The 21,254-nt window shown below is 43.9% G+C and overlaps 1 protein-coding gene across 1 annotated transcript; it reads right to left on the bottom strand.

Moving 5' to 3' along the window:
- Positions 1-6,393: 6,393 nt before the first annotated feature.
- On the bottom strand, positions 6,394-21,123 carry PPP1R36 (protein phosphatase 1 regulatory subunit 36). Its single transcript, XM_026039215.1, has 10 exons — positions 21,059-21,123; positions 20,004-20,084; positions 19,212-19,333; positions 19,037-19,103; positions 18,000-18,098; positions 13,914-14,054; positions 9,996-10,038; positions 8,391-8,587; positions 8,120-8,299; positions 6,394-6,908 (listed from the first exon to the last, which is right to left on the bottom strand). Exons 1-10 carry the CDS (start codon positions 21,121-21,123, stop codon positions 6,695-6,697), a joined length of 1,209 nt encoding a protein of 402 aa, XP_025895000.1. The 3' UTR covers positions 6,394-6,694.
- Between the last annotated feature and the right edge of the window lie 131 nt (positions 21,124-21,254).

Here is a 21,254-nt window from a genome sequence, read left to right on the forward strand (position 1 = left end):
AGTGGGAATGTTTTGATATTCTAGCCAAAACAGTCAAGTGTTTCTGACTGTGGTGAGAAGGTCTAAGGCCAAAAAGAGAAAACAGTTCTACTTGCTTTTCATTGCCAAATGAAAAGCAATAATACAAGAATCAATCCCTGTGCAGGATGAACTCCTAAAATTACCTGGAAGCCTATTATTTTAACACAAATACCTTGTCAGCAAAGTGTCTCCTATTTCCATAGTCACACAACTTCTGCTGAAAGCTAGACATGGGACTGACATTTCGACTTTGAACTGCCAGTAATTCAGGCTCAACATCAAGAAGACAGGCTGTTCAAAGAGACGGTATGAAATGTCCATCTAATTACTAGGAGACACATGCAACTTTGTCCTTCTTGAAGGTACATCCATASTGCAAGGTTAAGCTCCTTTCTCTTACAGGGTTTAGCCCCATGCTTTCGTCATCTGCAGCAGGGTTTCAGGAACTCTGTGAGTTCTGGTCCAGGGTATTGTTTGCTCTGGCTGGTCACTCAGCAGGTGACAGGGTGTCTTGCTTGCAGAGATGCATAGWCTTCTGCTACAGACCTCGAAAATCTGCTCATGCTTCCAACTTGAAGTTTCCAGGTGATTAAACAGTCTCCAAAGCAGCCCCTCTGACATAGCGTTGAAATAAAGAATGGCAACATGTCCAAAACCCTGATTAAACTTAATTTAAGCATGAAATATTTATGGTAGCCCTTCCRCGGGTGCTGAACCAGCAGCTGTGCAGAACATCTGAACCCAGGATCAAGATAAAAGCACAGCAAGCCAAAATCACAAGTTGGTAGCCCTGCTTTAACAAGGCCTGTGTGGAGTCTTTTTGCAGTGCGCATTGCCCAGCCCGCTTAACTACCTCCACATTCCCGTGCTTTGGGCAGATAGTCCTTGAGGTGTAACTAAACTGCCTGCCCTGTCACCTTTCACAACAGCATCCCAAGGGATGCCGATTGCCACTTCCCTGAGCAAGTGTAAGTCTCCTTTCCTGAGATCAAGGGTCATTGCTCTTCCACTCACCTTCCTCACTTCTCTCAGGATCTTAAATTCTACTGTTCGTTTGTCACTGCACTAAGGCTGCCATTGACCATCTCATCCCCAGCACTTCTTCCTTGTCTGTGGAGTGCAGATCCATCCGAGCACCTCCTTAAACAGCCTGTCACCTTTGTCAATAATTTTTCSCAGACCCACTCCAGTAATCCACCTTGCTTGTGCCTTACTGTGTCTCCTGCCCAGAATATGTTAGATGGTAGATATTCCCCATAAAAGTTAGGTTTGAAACTGTGAAGCTTCTTCCACTTGTCTATAAAAGTCTTCACCTCTCTTGTCTTCTTGATCAGGCGGTCTGTAGCAGAAGCTCACCACGATGTTACCTGTGTTGCCCTCCCATCTAATCCACACACTCCTGACCACACACACTCCGGAGCATAATATAATAACCTATAGCATAACTTTCCCTTCCTCCTTCCAAAAACAATGTCTCCATCCATCACAGCACTCCAGCTGGGAGAGCTCTTGTAATTTCTCAGCATGAAGGAGCAATGGATGGGTCAACTACCTGCATATCCAGGACTGCTCTGCTACATCTGCCAATATCACTAAATACATCTGGGCACTGTCTTGAGATGATCTGCTACAGACACCTCAATTAGATGTTGCACCTTGATCACTTGATTATTATGGTGAAAACTGCTAATAGCAGCCTTTGGGCAAGTCTTTAATCCACAAGTCCTACACATACTATTATAAGAAACATGTCATGAGTGCCCTGCACTTGCTATTATAAGAAACATCATGCCTACTCTTCCAGGTTGAGTAGGAGGAACAACTATCCTCTTTTTAATCTAGCCAAGACAGAAGAACCATGGAAGTTCTCTCCAAAAGATCTAGTTTTCATGGCATGAGTTTCAGGTCAGGGATTTCTCTCCTTACTCAGAGAAGGTCAAGACTAATGTACTGATTAGCTCATGTACAGGAAAGATAAAAGCAGGGAGCAGTAGAGAAGGGGACTCTTTGGAAGTCAGAGCTTGTCAGGAGCAATAAACTTGGGAATATCTATAGGGAAACTACTTTTTTATGGTATTCAAGGTGAGGRGGAAAAAAAGACCTGTTTATTCTTCAGTAAAACAAGATCATACTGATAAATACACAAAGTTCATATTATCAGTGTCTTCTCCAAACAGAAGAACCAAAACAAGTGACAAGTAAGCTCAGAGCTGACAGCTTAGGTCACAAATGGAAGAAGAACTAGGGTAAAAARCATTTTCAGATTCTGCAAATTGCAATTTAGTTTCTTTACTGTAAGTTGTAAAAATCTAACTGCCAACATTTATAATGAAATCTGAACCACAAAAGCTCTTAGTGGTCATGGTGTTCCCAACACAGACTGTTTACAGGATGAAAACCATTCCATGCAGCGCAGCTGCACATCCCACCAGCATCTGAAAGCTCTGCTGTAGAAAACCAGGCCTAGCAAGCTCCTATCTTCCTGCCACAGCTTCCTACTTCATCCTACTGCTTGGTTCCATTTCCAGTTTGACTATTGCTCTCCCTCCCAGCACACCTGGAAGCAAAAAGGCATCATAAACCACACACCCATCCCTTGTCAAGGAGCGAGCACAGCCTGGTGCCAGCTCTCCTTGCGGGGGAGCTGCTCTGGGTGCTCCCCGGCTGTTTGGGAGGTGCAGCTGGCAGTCCCAGCAGAAGGAGCCGAGTCCTCCCGCTGTGTCTCGAGTATTGGGAATCCCTCGGAGAGGAGGCTCCGGGGTGGGCAGCCGTGGGAAAGCCGCTGGCTGCGCTACAGCAATGCTGAGGAGTTCTGGGCACTTTTGACTATTTCTACATTCAAATAGAGAGAAGAGTGAAGGGCTATAAAGCCGGAAAATGTCTCCAAGTCAGACTAGGAGGAGGAAGCAACTATGGGTCCTCATTTTTCCCAAGAACCAGGAGAGGTCCTTCCGCCCCTTTGCAGCAGTGTTTGGTACATCCCTTTTGCACAGAAAGGAGTCTGGGTTCAGATTGCCTCATTTTTCCCTGTACTTCAGACACTGGCCCCTAGCAGGTGAAGAGGGCTGAGCTGGAGGGACCACGGCCACAAACCCAGGTCCCAGAATCACCAGATCCTCAAGCCCTGCCTCACTCACAGAGCCTGAAACCGCTGCCTCCACAGGCCACTGCTCCAAACCCTCCTGCAGCACAAGCAGAACAGGCCTGGCCTCACTTGGCTTCCTCCCACACCTCCAGACACCCAACTACAGCTAATGGTCACCCCGTACCCAGACATCTCTCCTTACTCTACTGCTGTCTCTCTGCCAGCTTTAGAGACACAAATGCCCACAGGCAGTTTCCCTTGTTAGCAAAAGGCCCTAATTTTTTCTCCGTCTCTTTTTCCATCTTCAAGTTCTGAGGCTTTCTGCCAACTTTCTGCCTGGCGTGAATTTCTGCAACAGAGCAATAAACTTCTGAAAATAGACACTTAACTGGAAAGCCTGGCACACCCTATAGGGAGCCTATGAGCAGCAGGGCCATAATCAGCAGCCAGCCAGGACACCAGGCCATGCTGGCAGCTTTCAATTCAAGCCCTGAGCAAAGCAGCCCAGAGAGAGGAAAGTAAATGGGAGCTCTATAAATGCTCCTGCACAGAGCCCTCGGGCTCTTTACCTCACTGAAAGGCATCTGAGTTTGTCCTCCTTTGGGTAACCATAGTTGGGGCAGGTTGTTCTGAGTCAGCTCAAATGTCCAGAGTGCCTTTAAAAAATAAAAATAAAGATCATGGAAATAGCCAGCCTGCTATGATTTCCTGCTATGAAACTGCATGCAAAGCCCATGAGAGGGGGGAAAAGTCTGTCGACTCCTGATACAATTCCCGGCTCTGCCTCTCATTAACAAGGGTGGGTTTTTCTCAGAGTAAAATTCTCCCGGGCCAAATAACAGGAGCCTGATAAATAAAGCTTGTCAACTGCCCTTTCTGACTCACTCTCTCCTGCTGGAAGGATGAGTCACTGTCATGTGTGAAAGGCTGCCAGGTCTTGCTTACATGCTTAAACAAGCATGGGTTGTCTGTGTTACACACGCATCACCTCAGAGTGAGCAGACAACGCTGAGAAGGCAATCCTGGAAAGGACTCTGCTGACTCCAGGTGCCGGGCTGCAAGACATTTCTCAACACTTTCTGGAAAGTTCAAGGTTGTTGCTAGATTACAGCTGAAAACTTCAGCCCAAAGCCACGGCTGAGGGCTTGGCTGCCAAGCAAAGCCTTTTGAAACCAGGCCTCGCTAGGCCCATTGGATCCGATTTCAGCAGGTAACTCCCTCAGAATGAGTCAGATGGGCTGTTCTTGATGCAGCCAGAATTAACAGAGAACATGCAGCTTAGCGAGCTGCCTTTGGCTGAAGGGAAAAAGGCTTGCCAGGCAAGCACGTGTTGAGCACTTCTTTCATGAAAAGAAAGTACCCCCATGGGAGCTACTCCTCTGGGAGGCTGAGGAAGGTGCCTTGACCATGCAAAGGGACAAACACCACTGCTGAACATCTCCAAYGGAGCAGCTCGCTGGCTGCCTTGAGCAGCTCTGGTGGCTGCTCAGTGCCTGCTCCTCACCTTGAGGACACAGACCCTGCAGGTAAGTGACAGAGCACACAACCCTTGTTCAGCCCTAGCAGCACTGCTATGTGCCCGTGCTCCATGTTCACCTTTTGCCTGGCATCCTAGGCAGCCCAGCACCCACCACAGGCAGACGGATGCACAGATATCCACAAAGTCTCTGCCCCAGCACTGCAGGGGCTGCTCACAGCCCCCCGTCCTTAGCCACGGTCACAGGCTGCACCGCCCTGCAGGACTCGTGGCGCAGAAGCACCTTTTGCTCATGCTCCTTTTGGCAGGTACCAAGGCCAGACACTGCAAGGACAAGACACAGCACGCTGGGGTGCCGACCTCGTTCCGCCCAGGAGGCAGAGCCACGGGTCAGACCAGTGGCACAGCTAGACAGCCAAAGTCACGCAGCCCTTTGCACGTACAGGTCTCCTAGCGCAGGAAGCAGAGGGCTGGACCAAAGAGCAGGAGAAGGAAGCCACATGCGGCCTCCCTCTGCCAACATGTTGCTGCAGCAGTCAGAGGGGAGACCAAGGTGCGGCGATACCGCCCTTGCCTCCTGTGTGCCATGCCAGAGCTGCAAGAGCAGGTGCACGTGCTTTGGCCCAACCCAGCTTTCAGGAAACCTGCAGCTAAACTACTCTCAAGGTCTTCTCACCAATTCTGAGACCACACGAGCAAAGGTTTAGTCCTTCCGAAGGGCTGGGAAGGGCCTGTGACCTTCCTAAGCTGCCTTACTTTATTACTTGTTGCTATGAAAAATAGAGAGAACTTCGAACTCTGAATGGGTTGTGAGACAAGGGGAAAAAGACATGGACATCTGTATCTCACCTGCTTACTCCAGCTATGGCCTGATTTTCATGAGAAAAACAATCCCCTGTGCCTGCCTGAAATTTTCACTATCCTGCCCTCCCCAGATGAAGGCAAATGTACAATCCAGAAATGTTAGTCTTGAATAAAAAGTGCAACATTCCAGACCACGTACATGAGGAAGACACAGAAGAGCAGTCTCTCCCTCTTTTCTATTTTCTTTTTCCTTTGGGAAAGAGTATGTGTTCTCCATCCCACAAAACTTAAATATTTTTGCTCTGGACTAAGAGAAATGTCTAATCAAAAGCTTAAAACAGAAAAAGCAGGCCATTACAGCCCCATCCTACAGTAAAAGCAGTCACCTGACACAAGGAAAACAAGTGTAGGCCACAATGATATCAATGTGCTGAAAAACTTCCAAACCAGCACTCAGGCATCAAATTCATTCTCTTAGTAATAATCAGAATATTACTTCTCTCCTTTTCTTTCACTGTTTCGCTGTCCATTATTTTTTCATTGATTATGATAAGCCTGGATTTCATCTTAAATCTTCCTCCTGATGCTAATGATTAGCATATATGGATACTTTTATGGGTAAACTCATACCATTTATCAACATAAATTCATTTTAATTCAATTTACTAACATCCCAGTTGTGTATTTTAAGTTTGTATTTCTAGGATCTGCTTTCCCAATCATGTAAAAATCCATGAGAAAAAAAAAAAGGCAAATTATATATCATTGGAAAGATAATATAAAATGAAGATTTAGTTGATTCTTTAAATATCAGTATTCTTCTTCACTATATTCTCTTCACAGTGAATCACAAATTAGACTATATATAATGGAAATTAAAAAGGAGTAAATAATTTTTAAAGATGCAAAAAGAACTTCCTTTAAAGGCACAATCTCAGTAACTTTTAAACTGCAGCATGTCATGTCTCCTGGGAAATCAACATCATCATCAATAGCAATATTCATCTGCAGGTATCAAAGAACTTTGCAAAATAAGTCAGTGAAACAATCATTTTAGAAAAGGCGCAACCAAGGCATTAATTAGGGCAGGAATTCAATGACTTCAGATCACTGAGTAGGCTGGTGGCAGAACCACACATTACAGTCTAGGTCTTTGGTCACCTAGTCCAGAACCATGTGTGCTAGACCACCCCACCTCTGCCAAACGATTTAGGCTTTTAAGCTGCAGGTTCCACGTTGTTTACTTAACCATGTGAGCTCAGCACACTTAACACAAGAAGATGCCAGTTCTGCTAGATGCTCTGATGCTAGTCAGCTTCTGTCATTGTTCTTGAGATGACACTGCTCTGGTTACTAAGCCTGCTCTGAGGGCTTCTCAGAGTCGTCAAACTCAGGTCATTTGAAGGGATGGACGATCCACTCTGTTTTATTCCTTGTTCATCCTCTTCCTCTTCCATCATCCCGATAGGCATGAGCATAATGGGATTTAGCTCACTACGATGAGCTCCAATAATGCCTATCCTGTTACAGAAAATGGTGTTAATACAATGGACACAATGGAGTAAAGGAAAAGAGGGGTAAGGGAGAACAATTTGTATTTTTTCCTGGGAAAAACAGCAAGGAGCTTTGACTCCTTTAGTTAGACTGCAGATAACAAATTAGGGATTTCCTGCTTGTCCAAGGAAAAACAAATAAGCACAGTCATGCAGTCTGTACTCTGCATACCATGCCATGCTTCTGTCTAGAGTATGCACGTACACAACATGCAACACATTTGTCCAAGTAAAGTTTAGCCTTTCCTGGAAAGGTTGGCCCCGTTTCATATGGATTTATGAGCATGTACATGAGCTGTAAAGCCAGTACATGCAATACGCACCTGGCTCCAAAGCTAAAAGCAATTACATGTGCATTTGCAACAGACTCCCTTTCTCAGAGTCTCACTGGTCATGTGTTGTACCTGTGTCCAAGATTTCTCACACACAGTGTAGTAGCTCCCATTAGGTTGCCAGAACTCAGGAAGGTCCACACAGATGTTGGACATTCCCAAGTTAGAATTGCCAGGCAGAAAAACAAGACTTACTCTGGAAAGCCTTAAAGATTGTCCTACATACACTTAAAGAGAATAGAAGTGATCTTCAGTAGTCCTGTTTACATGAGTATTACATACAAAAAATATTGCAGTGATACTGTTCTTATCCATGGTTGGATAAAAACGGAATTACTATTTCATGGTGTACCAAGGCTTGAAAAAATGGCTTTTATCCTGAATCAGAAAAAAATCTCTCTTTTATAATAAGCTATTATAACAGAAGTTATATTTTGAAAGTACTTTGTAGTAAAAAAAATTAGTTTGTCAAAACAAAATATCAATAAACATAAACTAGAAGTCACATAAAAATAAGAATTTGGAATGAATCATGAGAAGAAAAAAAAATATTTAAGAGCTTTTGACTGGTTTCTTTCCCATGTTATATTAAAATATTTTTCTTTTTCTCAGAAAAATGTTTTATTTTTTAACAAAACAGTATGATGGATGGTAGCTTCTTTGCCATTAATCAAGCAAGAGTGCTACCACTACCTCCATGCTAGCTCGTGCCTGTCTTACCTACAATACAGTTGCTCTCTAGCAAACCTGCAGACAAATTCTCAGTCCAGTGCGTGGAAGATCCAGCCACCAAATATCCTTTTTAACAGTACAACCAATCTACTTGTGCACAGTAATAGCCCCTTACTTAGTAGTGAATAATTCTGAGAAGTCTGGCAAGTCTTTCCTCTTGCAAGGCTGAGGGGTTTCGTCCCGATGGTGGATTTGCCTCTGGAAGAGGTGCTGAGCACTGTCCTTGGGTAAGGGCAGCAGCGTGCGGAGCATCGGTGAACGCTGCTGAGCCACTAGGTTTATAGATGGTCGTTTTCTTGAAAAAAGAACAAATGCAATTGTTCCCTCAGTTTGTTGGGACAGCAGAGGTTAGTCCCTAAAGGCCCACGGAAGCGTCAGGTTTGTACCTGTGATATGGGAATTTCACTTTCTTTGCATCAGCTGTCTGGTCTCCTGCTTTCTGTGACTTAACATCTTTCTTCTCTCTTAAGGTAGGATTAAACATGTCGGAGCGAAGAAGCCTGCCGATTTCTTCCTGGATCATTCGGAAGTGCTTCCGTCTGAACGCGAGCCAAGCCACGTAGCTGCAGTAGCTGTAGAAGCTCTGAATGGAAAAAGCAGACCTCATTTGCCCCATGTCCCTGTGTCCCAGAGTCGGTATGACTCCACTAAAAGCCCAGCAGCCAGTTTGGCATTGACTTCCACCACATATTAGACAAGATCTGAAAGGGCGCTCATGGTTTAAAGACTCTACAACGGCTTCTCCAACTCATGGTCAGCTGGTTAGAAGTCTGCATAGTTAGAGGCCTGTTCCATATATCCCTACTAAAGGGGCTAAGAGCAGCAACTCCCTGAGCTGACACTGAATGACAGGAAGAGGAGGATTTTTTTTTTTTCAGGTATGCTGACAGAGGAGGTAAGAAACACAGTTCAGATGGATTTGATCTTGCTTAACTCCTGCCCTGGTAGCTGAGCCTTGCTGCTAAATACTTAACCAGAGATCACTATCCAGTTCCCCCCTCAATAATCAATGGTAAGAGACAGATGGGATGAGTCATTCCATGAAGGTTCTTATCTCACATATCTGTTTTTGGAAAAAACAATTCACCCTCTAGCTGAGCTTCTCTTTTCCCCCATTAACTGGCAAAGGAGCCTAAGGGCCTAGTCTGACTGGACGCCTATTGTTTGGGCAACTAGACAAGACAAATCCAGCACTCCAGATTACGATCACAGAAAATATTGCTAACAAATATGAAGACACTCCATCTCTGCTTACAGCAAGCAAATATCTGCTTACTGATTAAAAAAAAAAAAAAAAAAAAAAAAAAAAAGCTTTTCACTCCTATTTAATATTTGTGATCCCAACAGAAGCCAAATGAACACCTAGTATATAAAATTCCTACTAAATGAGTACTTGAAAAGATGATATTACAGGGACTACTCTGTATTCCTGAATTGAATCCATAATACCCATCTTTCAGGGACATGCGTCCCCATTTGTGAAGTACAAAAAAACTTTGGGCCCCAGCTGTTTTACGTTAATTTGCAGAAAAGCCACTGCACAGCAAATGTGATAAAATGCTCACTGAGGTCTATGTGGCAAGCTAGGGGAACTTACTGGCATCTAGAAATGTTGCTAATAGCAAGGATAATGAAAGGCTATGAAATTTTATATTTAGAGGTGAAATTGTGAGATCAATGAGGAGAATCCTCTAGATCAAACTTCCCAGAAGGACCTCAGGTGGTGACAGGAACTACCTGGGCTCTGAAGGAGCCACAAGGGCAGTGAAGCTCCTCAGCTGCGGCCTCCAACAGTAAAGGCTTGGGTCTGAAGGGCAAAAACAGACTGTATTTGCCCAAGAGATAAAAATATTATTCTAGATATTCTGCCCCACAAGTAAACTGCTGGCAGAACCAAAAGGGAAAGGAGCAGACTGTCTGCAATATTGCAAGGAAGAGACATGCTCTGGGTTCAGAGTCAGGCTCTCCATTAGTCTTTCTATCTTTCTTACCTCAAAGAAGTGCCGATCTTTCTGTGACGATGATGTTTTTCTCCTAAGGCAGGGAACAACAGCACAAAATTAATAGCAGCAGTTGTCCTCTCAGTTCTCTAAGGAAAGTATTGAATATGACTCATGTGGCTATTGCCAAGCTGGCATTTCACCAGGGCAATAAAGTTGGTGCTGGTAAATTCTCATTATTAGCACGCAGAGACCCACTGTCCAAGAGAAAGACAGAACTTCTGCATTGCCTCAGAAGGAGAAAATGCAAAATATTGTTTGGCTCAGTTAATTAAATCTGACAGAGAACAAAGCTGGATGTGATGAGGAGGCGAGGCTCCCTGCTACGCTATCTGCCCCGAGTTCTCTGCATGGGCCTCTCTGAAGCGGTCAGCCCTTTTTCCAACCCAGTTTCCACTGGAGTTGATAGCAAGCTAGGGAGCTAACAACACTGGCAGAGCAACAAGCAGAGCTACCAAGGGCACCGCGCCAGGACAGCACCCAGACAATACACTTGAAAACCAGGAGGGCGCTAACTGGTGGGCCTCCAAGAAGCAATGTAAAACATGCACGAGAATGACAAAGGGCCTTTGTTAGAGAAGCAGCAACTTGGGCAGTGCAAGTCCGAGAAATGATCTCACCAGCCGCCTGGGCGCAGCCATTTCGCACAAAGCCACACGATGGCCCATCATGGGAGCCTTACCAAAGCTCAAGGTGATGAACACACTCCCAGAGCTGCTCCGTTCTTTCGGAGCTGGCAGAGCTCACCCTCATGGAAGTGAAAGCAATTCCCCCTGCAAGCCTAAGGAGCCCCACGGATGTGGGTAAGTCCCAAGAGATGAAGCCATGGGTCTTGGTGAATCCACCACCTCCTGAAATGCCCTTTACATTCCTGATAACATCAATGACAGATGTTCCAAACTGGTACCCCCAGCTGCCATCATCTCAGAAACACCAATGCAAAGCAGGCAACAAGGGGTTTTATCTTTTCAGCCCCAAACCTTCAATAAACACCCTGCGGCTTTTATTTATTGATAAGTGGATCGATGGGATCACTATCTCCCTGTCACCCACCAATCCTACTTCTGCTGACAGTTCCGAAGAGATCTCAAACCCCACATATTGCACAAGGGAGAAGAAGCCTGACACTGCAAGTAGGGCACGGCCCTTTGCCAAAGCAGAATCTCCCATTTAACTTTGATGCTCTCAGGAGATCACTGCACTTCACCAGAACTCAAGTCTTTAGAATATCACAATGGAGGCATCTAATGCAACCCAGCTTGCACAGCCTAAATGTAAACCCCAGCTTTTAACACTACATCTTTGCAGTGTCTTTGAACTCACACTTGCTTTAGCAGTCAGAGAAACCTATGTGGAAGCCAGCATCAGAAACTACCACTAATAATCAGAGCCAAATAAAGACGGGGTCTCCACCCCTCTTTCCCCAGTCCTTTCTCTCCTCGGGTGAAGTACAGTATTAAGCTAAGAAACCTGCTTGAAGTAAAGTTTCCTAAAATAAGTGTCGTGCTTGGAGGCACCTCCCATGTCTAGGGCATAGTCACTAATTACCTAGGAAAATACAGAAATGGTTACGGAAACATCAAACTTGCAATAACGTTCAGGACAGAACTTGCAAGAAACATAGGAATAAGTAGGTGAAGAGCACCGTGCCTTCTAGAAATACAGGAACAGGGATTTCTTAGAGCTGCAGGGTGACAAGATGAGTTCATGTGTTAAAGAGGAACATGGCCCAGCCAAGAGCAGACAGCGCATTAAGCACAAGGTTTGCATTTAAGAAAACAGTGTCTTCAGACATCTACAAAAACTACCATTCTGCATATGGGGAAGAAATGCTTCCTGTGCCACTTTTGACCACAACTGTGAGTCTAATTGCCCGTGGATCAGACCAACTTCAAGGATCAGTGAGGGCTGACTCGGCTGTGTTTGTGCCATTGATGCACGCAGCTTTGGGAACACTCTGTATTTTTCCCATTATGACAATGCCCACAAGGAAACTGGCACCACAAGAAGGTTGCACAACCCCATCAACTTGAAAGGAGAAAGCCAGACACACCTATTCCTTCCCCAGCGTTGGAGGCACAAAAGGACGAATGCTAACACATACAAATAACAGGTCTGCAGGAACTCTCTCAAATTCCAGTCTGGGATAATGTCAAGATAGGACTTTTAAGCTGCATTCTACAAAATATGCAAATTGTTAGGCCAAAGATGTTTTCCAGCTGAGTGTCCCTTCTTTCAAGTTTTGCAGAAAATGTGTACATCAACTGTCAATGATTTCATATGAACACCTTGGCATTTGACAGATATAGAAGGCAAAAAAAGTTTCCCAGTACACGATAAGATTTCTTTAAAATGTTGCTATGGTGAATCCGAATGAAAAAGTGAAAGCTTCAATATCATCCTGAACCCAAAGGCATTTGAGTTGGCTATAATAAAATATGGTAGAAATAGATAGTGACTACTGTTGTTAGTAGTTTCATGTTTTATATTCAAACATTTTTCAGGTCAAAAGAAATTGTCAAAAATAACCCTTCTCAGAGTTTCTATTTTGATGAAGGACTTTTTCCAACCAAAAACACGTGTTCTCAAAAAATCCCTAACTAGCTTTTACAATTAAGAGCTTTAATCAGTTCTGTCCCTTAGCTTTTGTTTTTGGCAGTCTTCATAATGGACTGGGAGTACCTAGATAACATTTATGGCTGCACTGAGTCATCATGGAAGAGGTTTTTATGTAATTGCAATATGGCATGGGAAGTGCCACACATCGTAATGTGCTCAGCATTAGCCTAATTCTGAAATCAGCTGCCACCCAGTGAGTAACCCAGCAAGGTCCCTCTCCGTACGGCACCTGACATCAAAAGCACTTTAAGACACAGCCCTCTTCCAGCCTCTGTGTCTTTACAGCCTGGACACCAACGTCCCAACCCATGGCCAGCCTCTAATCCCCACTGCTGTTTTGTTGTGGCTAGACGTCTGTCCTGCCTCCATCCTGCACATTGGTACCCACCAAACAATACACGTGGGTGACGAAACAGCAGTGCTACTGATTTTCGCTTTCATCACTAGTTAAGCTTCCCATCTTTACTTGCTTCTTAGTCTCCAGTCTTCATTTTCCCCTTGGTTCCTCTGGCTTTTCAAACATCCTCCCATCCTCTTCCACCTGCCTCAGTTTCTTTCTTAATTCCCACTACAGCTTTCTCTCTCCTTTTAAATGCTGTGGACCCAGTGAAGAACTAAGCGACTGGTTTCCACCACTCTGGGAAAATAGGGATATATTCTTGGCTCCGAGGAAGGAGGCCTATGCATCCAAGGCCCCAAATCCCCAACCACAACCTCTTCTCTCTAATGCCTTCATTTGCTGCCTTTCAGGAACATATTCTCCTTCACGTGCCAGTACGCTTATCACTTCCCTGACTTGACATAAGAGGCAATTAAAGCACAGATCAATGGCAACCAGCAGGTATATAAGCTGTTCTTCTTATACCGCTTGCCTTCAAGACTCAGCAAGTGGAAGTGGCAGGGTTGAGATCCGGGGCTGGCACTGCCATTTGCCTCCTTGATTGTGTTGACCCCAGCAAAGGTTCATAGACTGTATACCTAGCAAAGCTTTGATGTATGTGGGCTGTAACTTCCCAGTCTGGTAATCTGTGTCCTGCTGCAACTTGCAGCCAGATCAGTTGGCAGCAGCTCACCAGAAACACTTTTGGAGCCAGTTATCAGTGGGAGCTTCAGGAGATCAAGACACTCTCTATCTCATGGTTCCTGTGCCCCATGTGTCACTTTGGTCCACAGAAAACATCTATTACCCCGGGCGGTCACTTCTGTCACTCAAGAAGGGCTTTGGATTCGGTCTGCTGCTGCACTGGACATAGCAAGGGTCTCCAGGAGGGAAAGCTTTCTGTGACTTACTTTCCACAAGACATGTGGTGGTGCTCTGCCATGCCTTCTCCGAGGATAAGGTTACAGTACAGCTTAGCAAGGTGAATCCTGGTCACTTCTAACTTTGCCAGGACATCGTCCATTTCCGTCTCCTCTAGCAAAACGATGGTCCTGTTTAAATTAGAAAGAAAACATTTTTTGAAAGCTGGGTCACTCTGAATAGAAGAGTGACCAGCCCTGAGAAGTCAAAACAGTCTGGGGGCACATAAAACACCACCCTATWCGACACCAACCTCAGGGGCCCACACAGCAGCATGATTGAGCTCAGACACTTTGAGTGCAGCTTTGCAATGCTGGTGGGGCCACTAGGCCTGCAGCTTAGGCCCAGATAGTCTCTCCTGCGCCGTACAGTTTATAAGCTCCATGCCCACGGCCTGGCAGGTTGCTGCCTTTGATCCCATGTAGCTTATGAGCCCTCTTAGCAGTCTACACGAAAGCCCTGGAGGTGCACATGGATATCTCTAGGTGCAGACACTGCCACGGGGCAGCCCGGAGCTGCGGGTCTGGCTCGCTCCCCTTCAAAAGGGCACACAAAGCGCCTCTAAACAGGAAAGGCTGACACCACAAGCCTGTACTCTAGGCCAGCTAAGATCAAACGCTAAGGAAATGCCAAGGCAAAGAGCCTTCAGTTTCCTCTGCTTCCCCTGTAATCCACCAGACTGTCTCCCTGTGCCTGGGAACGCTACAGGCCTGAAAGTCACCGGCCTCCATTCACACTCAGGAGGGCTGTTTTTATCTGTCCCGTCCTTGATGGCCTCAAGCTCCAAAGCTTTCTATAAGACCCACCTCTAATAATTAGGACAATTACTGTGAGCTTCTCAAGGATGATTGCTAATAAAATTCATCTGATTGTCCTCAAAAGACATGAAAGGATTGGAGGAAAAAAATAAAAAGGAAAAAACTGAGTGGAAAAGAAAATACAGGACAAAATAACAGACCATGTTCCAGACCTGTCTCATTTACCACTGCTTAGTGTTTGTTTAGAGTCACAGACGTCAGAACTGTGAATACTCCCAAGCTGTCTGCAGCTGGGGGAAGCCTCATGCTCACTGCTTTGGAAAACTGGTTGGTTGTTTCTGGTTATTTCTGAAGTTAGTAATAAGATATTCCTGAATCTAGAGGAAGCCAGAGAGCCTCAGGCTTGGGTTTACAAGAAGTCAGAACAAAAGATAAGGTATAAAGGAGTCAAAGATGTCTAGATTCATCTTGACTTTATCTGGTACGTAATCCTTCCAATATAAGGAAGTGTAATGCACGGATTTCTTAAGCAACATTTTCTAAGCAAGAAATGTCTTAGATTGTCTACTGAGGCACCATGGCTGCTGATACTTCTACCGTGTATTGGTTCAAGACAGTGCAGGGCTATTCAGACCATCAGGCCTGGCTTTCTGGGGACTGTGATAATCACAACAGATGAGTTGCTTCTATCATAGGCAGCCCAAATATTTTTTGCTAAAATTTCCCGGAATATGCAAAGTAAGAGCAGGAAGAGACGGTATTGTTTTCTATGTTCCCAAGATATCGCACATGGTCTCCCAGAGCCCAAATCAGTCAAAGACTGTAGAGCCATTAGATGTGGCTGTCGTATAGGACATTAAATTAAATTATTTCCTGGGGAAGAGGAGGGAGTTTTCTTCCTGAACAGGCAACTCACAAAGGCCCTGAACATGGGATTTATGAGACAGATACACGAAACTAAATTGCTATCCAGTCTTCTTCCACATCCTCTCAAATATACCAGCATAGCATATATGTAAGAATTCTTAGCACAAAGGTAATTTTCTGTCATCATAATTGTATTATGTAGCTATAAAATTCATTTGCAAACTCACAGAACTACATCTTTAGGAAAACTGAGTTTTCTTCTCCAACCCTAATATTTCTTAACAAAAGGCCATTCCAAAATGTTGTTCCTCATGTGGTTGGAAACTTTCTTTCATTATTTAGTTCCAGTTTATCCCTGTGCATTTTATGTCCATTTGACCCTGTGCACATCCATATGTTACAAAATACTGTGATAAGTCTTGACATGTCATGACCAATAGGGGAACTGTTTAAACTAAAAATGAACTCAATAAAAATACCTTCTAGATGGCAAGATCAAGGAAGATATCCACAGAAGGGGAAAGACAGTACTCACCATATTTGATTTTAAATATAGCAGACACCATTTGAGAATTAGACCAGCTGGATAATACAGAAAATGCAAGATTTTGAACAGGTAAAGAAGGCGCAATGGCAGAAAGCTCTTCCCAGCATGACTGCTGTCTCCCTGGTCCTCCAAATCAGCTAAGATGCTAGAACAATTAGGGAGGAACTTCAACATTAAGGAAGATCTAAAATTGCCTTTTGTCGTTTTATTTTCTTTCTTTGTATTTATAATTTTGCAGAGTAATATTCCAGCTTTCTGCTTCTGTGCAATACGTGCCTCTTCTTTAAGTCTCTCTGAAGATGCACTGCTTGCAGGTAACCCTGCCAAACAAGGTGCTTTTCAGGGCAAGGAGTGACTCTAAATGAGACCGTTATGGTAGAATACATGTTTGGGAATCTTGGAGTTGGCAGTTGATTCCCACCAAAGAACAAGGATCGTTTTGAGAGCATCACATGCCAGAACACAGTGAAAAGTCTCCCCTGGCAGGGAATATACAAAGTTATAGATAATAGCTAATAACCAGAGCCCTCTGGATACAGGAAGCATAATCCTACATTGCAAAAGGTCCAAGCTTCTTTCTGTTTCAATCTATTGTATATATATTTGCAGTTCCAATCAATTATATGAGACATTTTGAGCTGTTTTGGAGCATGGAGTGGCCTCCTTTTGATTTAGCAGCCAAGAGCAAAGGGACAATTTTGTAAACTGCAGCTCAATGTACCTCCACTCAATCTAGGACTTTTGTATATGAAATTACATTAACGGTTTTCTTTATTTATGAATTGTTCTTTGCACAATGAGAAACACCTAACCATCTACAGATGTGGAGCAAGTAAACTCCCTAAGGCCACCAGTCCTCCAACAATCTTTTTTTCAATCCAGATAAATCAGCTCCTCTTTATATCATGAACTGTGAAGTAAGTAATTATTAGGTGTTTTAATAAAATGGTCAATCAATTCCCAGAGACTACTAAAGAGCCCAGCAGATCATTAGGGTTTCTTATAATCATGGTTTGTAACTCAGTAATACTTCCTCGCAAGGCATCTAACCCTCTAACACAGCAGCTCCTAAACCACTCCTTTGGCATCCCCACTTCCACTTTGCAAGGTAGCAAATGTGGTCACACACCCTTACATGGGAACTGCTTTCCTAGCATATATTCCTCCTGTTGAAACACGTTGGTAGCACCTAAGAGTCATCAGAGACTACTTTGCAAAGTATTTAAAAGGAATCTTAAAGCAATGTGACCCACAGCACAAATTAACACTCAGCAAACTCAGATACGATTATTTTGTGCGTTGTACTTCAAGCAGAAATGACTGGATATTAATGTTATTACCAGGAAAGGTCAATAAGGGGTGGTAATTCAGTCCTGGGCAGTCAGACAGATTTAGCATTCTCAGTAGTAGTAACAATTTATTCATATTGCAGTGTTGCCATGACAAGCCAAACTATCTGGTGACCCCACTGCAGCAAGGCTGGATCCAGGTACTGTCTTGAAATGGGGCGTAAGATGTTGCCATGTCACATGAACCACAGTGCACACTACTCAGGGCAAGGCAGCGGAAAAGTGGGCTCCCAGAAAATTTGCCTCTCCCAAGAGCCTATGTCCCAGAGAACACACAGGCCAAAAGGAGATAAAAGGTGGGCCACGTCCCAGTAATCTTCCATATTCCAACTGGACCAATGTACGTTTGTGGCTTTAGCTCCAAGCATTTTAACAAAGCCAGCAATAACAAACCCGGTTACACACAGGGCAGGCCCTGTTATGCAGTGTTTGCTCATGCAAGTAATCCTTGCTCGGATGCAGGATCCCACAGATGCTGACATGCAAGCCTGCCTGCCATTCCGGATTTGCTGGGGCATGTCCTGTGCACTTACACCAGTAAAGTCTCATACTCACGAAACTGGAGCTTTGGTTGTCTTTTCCAGGGCAATTTTTTCCAAGTAAAAAGACATGTATAAAATCAGCGTCATGAGAAATGCATCTAGGTTCTTATTCCTAAATGGAAAGCAGAAAAATCACCATGATATCTACAGATTTGCAGATACAAACACGATTAGGCTATTTGGAAAGAGTCTCCAGTCAGGGCCTGCAGTATATCAAATAAATACAGTCTAGGTCTATTTGTAGTAAACACTTATCCTGGCAGTAAGAATTTGAAGGCTTTTAGAGAATTGCCAGTAGTCCAAAATGCCCGTTGAAGGGTCAGTTGAACTGGATGTGACCAGACAGGCTCCCAGTGACCACCTTTTCTTCACTGCCACACTGCCACATTCTTCAATGTCACATTGAAAGGGTGCCATTCACATTCAGAGGAACAAGGGGGATGCCTGTGATACCTCTCCCCTTCTTCAAGGGCAGTATGTGAAAGGCTCAGCAAGGTCTACAGGCACCTTCCTAAATGAAAGAGGCAGTGCAGCTACTGTGCCCCGTCCTGATCACAGGGCCATGCCTGAGAGAAAATGCTCTTCCAGGTGCCTCTGTGCTCCTAGAACCTACAGAAGTAGTGCTGATAAATAACAGCAGCAATTTATGTGCTCTGCAGGGCTGATTAAAGCAGCAGCACAAGAAGGCAATGGAGATTCCCAGCTGCGTGAGGTGCTCCTGGAGCATCCAGTGTCACTGATGCTCTCTCTAGTGAACATGGAATTTAATTTGAAGTGAGGTAAATAAAACCTTTTGTGTATTTAGGTCTAAGTCACAGCCTGTAGCTAATCCAGAGGGAGACTCTTTCAAGCAAGGGAGACTCTTTCAAGCAAGAGTTTATTCCTCTGCACATCTCAAGGAGGACAGGTATCTGGTATTGTTTCTCACTGAGTAGCATAGACAAAATTCCTTAAACCAGTGCTATTCTACTTTCCACTTCTTATAAAACATAACCTCTCCACTACCAGCCTCACTCATATAATTCCTGAAACAAATTTTAAATGACATACCTCATAACTGTTGTAAATGATAGCATGCAATGTGCCTGACTTTCCTGTCCCAAAAACAAAGCAGCATCTGAAAACACACAGAGGAGAATATTGCATTTTCTCCACCAATTATTAGCCGAGAACAGAAATTGTTTTCTAATCTATATGCTGAGATCAAATACCAGCAATTACTCACATTTGACATCATCCAAGGTCACATATTCATCTCGTACTCGCTTTAATAGCCTACGAGATTTTCCCTCCTGCTCAGCCAGCCTTCTTCCAGTGAACATTGCAGTGCATACATCTTGAAAGATGCTAGTAGTTCAGCAACATATAGCATTTAAGGACACAGTGTCAGAGAATAATCTACCTGGTACAGACTCTGTTTCAAAAAGACAGGCAGCGAAATAGTGTTTGGCAGATACCCTGAGCTAACTTTCAACTATTATAACCACAGAACAGGCTGGGAATGCTCAGAGACACAGGGCATTTCACCTCTTAACGTTGCTTCTGAAGTTGCTCTTTTGGTTGTTAATATAATAAATTGTGACTATGTTACTTAGATCAAAGAGGTTTTAACTAATGGATGAAAGTCAGCTACACCAGGTTGTGAATTTATAAAATTAATAATAATAATAATAATACTTTAATCTTTGAAGTGCCTTACAAAGATGAATTAATTACCTCACAATATTCTTTCTATGTAGATGGGAATTATTACCTCATTCTGAGCAATGTGGAAACAGCAACAAAGATGCTGAATGACTTTACCAAAGTCATACTAAGCTAGTGCCTGAGCTAGCATTCAACATCAGGCATGTCTGGCTCTGTTTCTTTTGTTCAGGCCACTCACCCACCCTGCTGAAATGACAGGTGTCCTCCTGTTTTGTGTGTTTTGTTCAGACATGATCTTCAACAATGGACAAAAAGATTCTATCTAAATAATGTTGCTTCTCTGGGAGACGGGCTAGTTGAATTGAAATACCTGTTTAATGCCTGGCCTCCCATTTCCTGAAAGTGAATATTTTTTCCTTTCTTGAGATCTTCGCTAGATTCTGAATCGGAGCTGGAATACAGAGCGTGAACATTTAGTAGCATATGTTTCAATCACTAGCAGCAGTGCAAAGAGGGCAATATCCCACGATACAAAAGGTTTTATCTTTGGGCCTCCATCTAACACTTGGATTATGATGAGATCAATGCGAGACTTTCCTTCCAAAAACTAGAAGCAAAGAGTAGAGAGGCTTCTGAGGATACTTCTGCTCTATCTTCTGCCATCATAAGCACTGTCACATAAATCCTTCAAGTAATCAGTATCTCAGGCAGCTTTATCCCCTCTTTTATAGTGCTGACAACGTCAAGGAATAGTCACCTTCTTTTAAGTTCCTTCTTTTAATTTTGCCTCAGAAAACAGATTTTAAGTGTAAACTATTCAGTACTAGAGCTTGTCTCTGAGATTATCACAGGAAAAGACAGGCAGAATAACTGGTGAACTCATGCCCATCCCAAGGGAATCACCAGTCAGCAGCGTCCCAAGCCTAACAAAAAAGGTGGATGGAGCTGCCCAGACTCAGACTATGGAAGCTGGGTCACCAAGGACAAGGGGAGCAGCCCAGCTCCACTGTGACAAAGCCTTGGGAGATCCCGGACTGGGCAGGGAGGCAGCAGCGGAGACCACCTTCCATGGCACTCCCTGCCCAATATTGGAGAACAAGGGGAAGATAGTCTGGAGTTTATTTTTCCCAATTGCTTCTGATGTATAGGCATTTTTAAGGGTCCTCTGCATTGGATTCTGCTTGAGAACAGTATGGAATAAATCACACATTTCTGCTGGAATAAATGCCACAGAGCAGATGTTAAGGAACTCTATTATCCAAAAATAATTTTAAAAAATCTACTATGTAAAAATCAAGTATGTAAGACTACTTGATTGATCCTGCTGTTAAGGTTCAGGCAAAACATGATTAGACTCTGATTTTACTTGGAACTGATGAATCAAGATCTAAATCTGCATAATTTTTACAGAACATTATGTTTTACCTTGCAAATTCAATTGTGTTAGTATCATCTTTCCAGTACCAAACGCCCGGGGTTAGCTTTATCATCTGCAAAAAAGGCAGCATAGAGAATACCTGTTATAAAATCTGTCCTCGTATTCTCAGCCCGACTTAACAAAATATTTACAATACAAGCGCTATGCATATTGGTCACTTAATATATCTCTTAAATCTGCTTT

The sequence above is a fragment of the Nothoprocta perdicaria genome, unplaced genomic scaffold, assembly GCF_003342845.1.
Source record: "Nothoprocta perdicaria isolate Ctin4 unplaced genomic scaffold, notPer1 scaffold_223, whole genome shotgun sequence".
Lineage (NCBI taxonomy): Eukaryota > Metazoa > Chordata > Aves > Tinamiformes > Tinamidae > Nothoprocta > Nothoprocta perdicaria.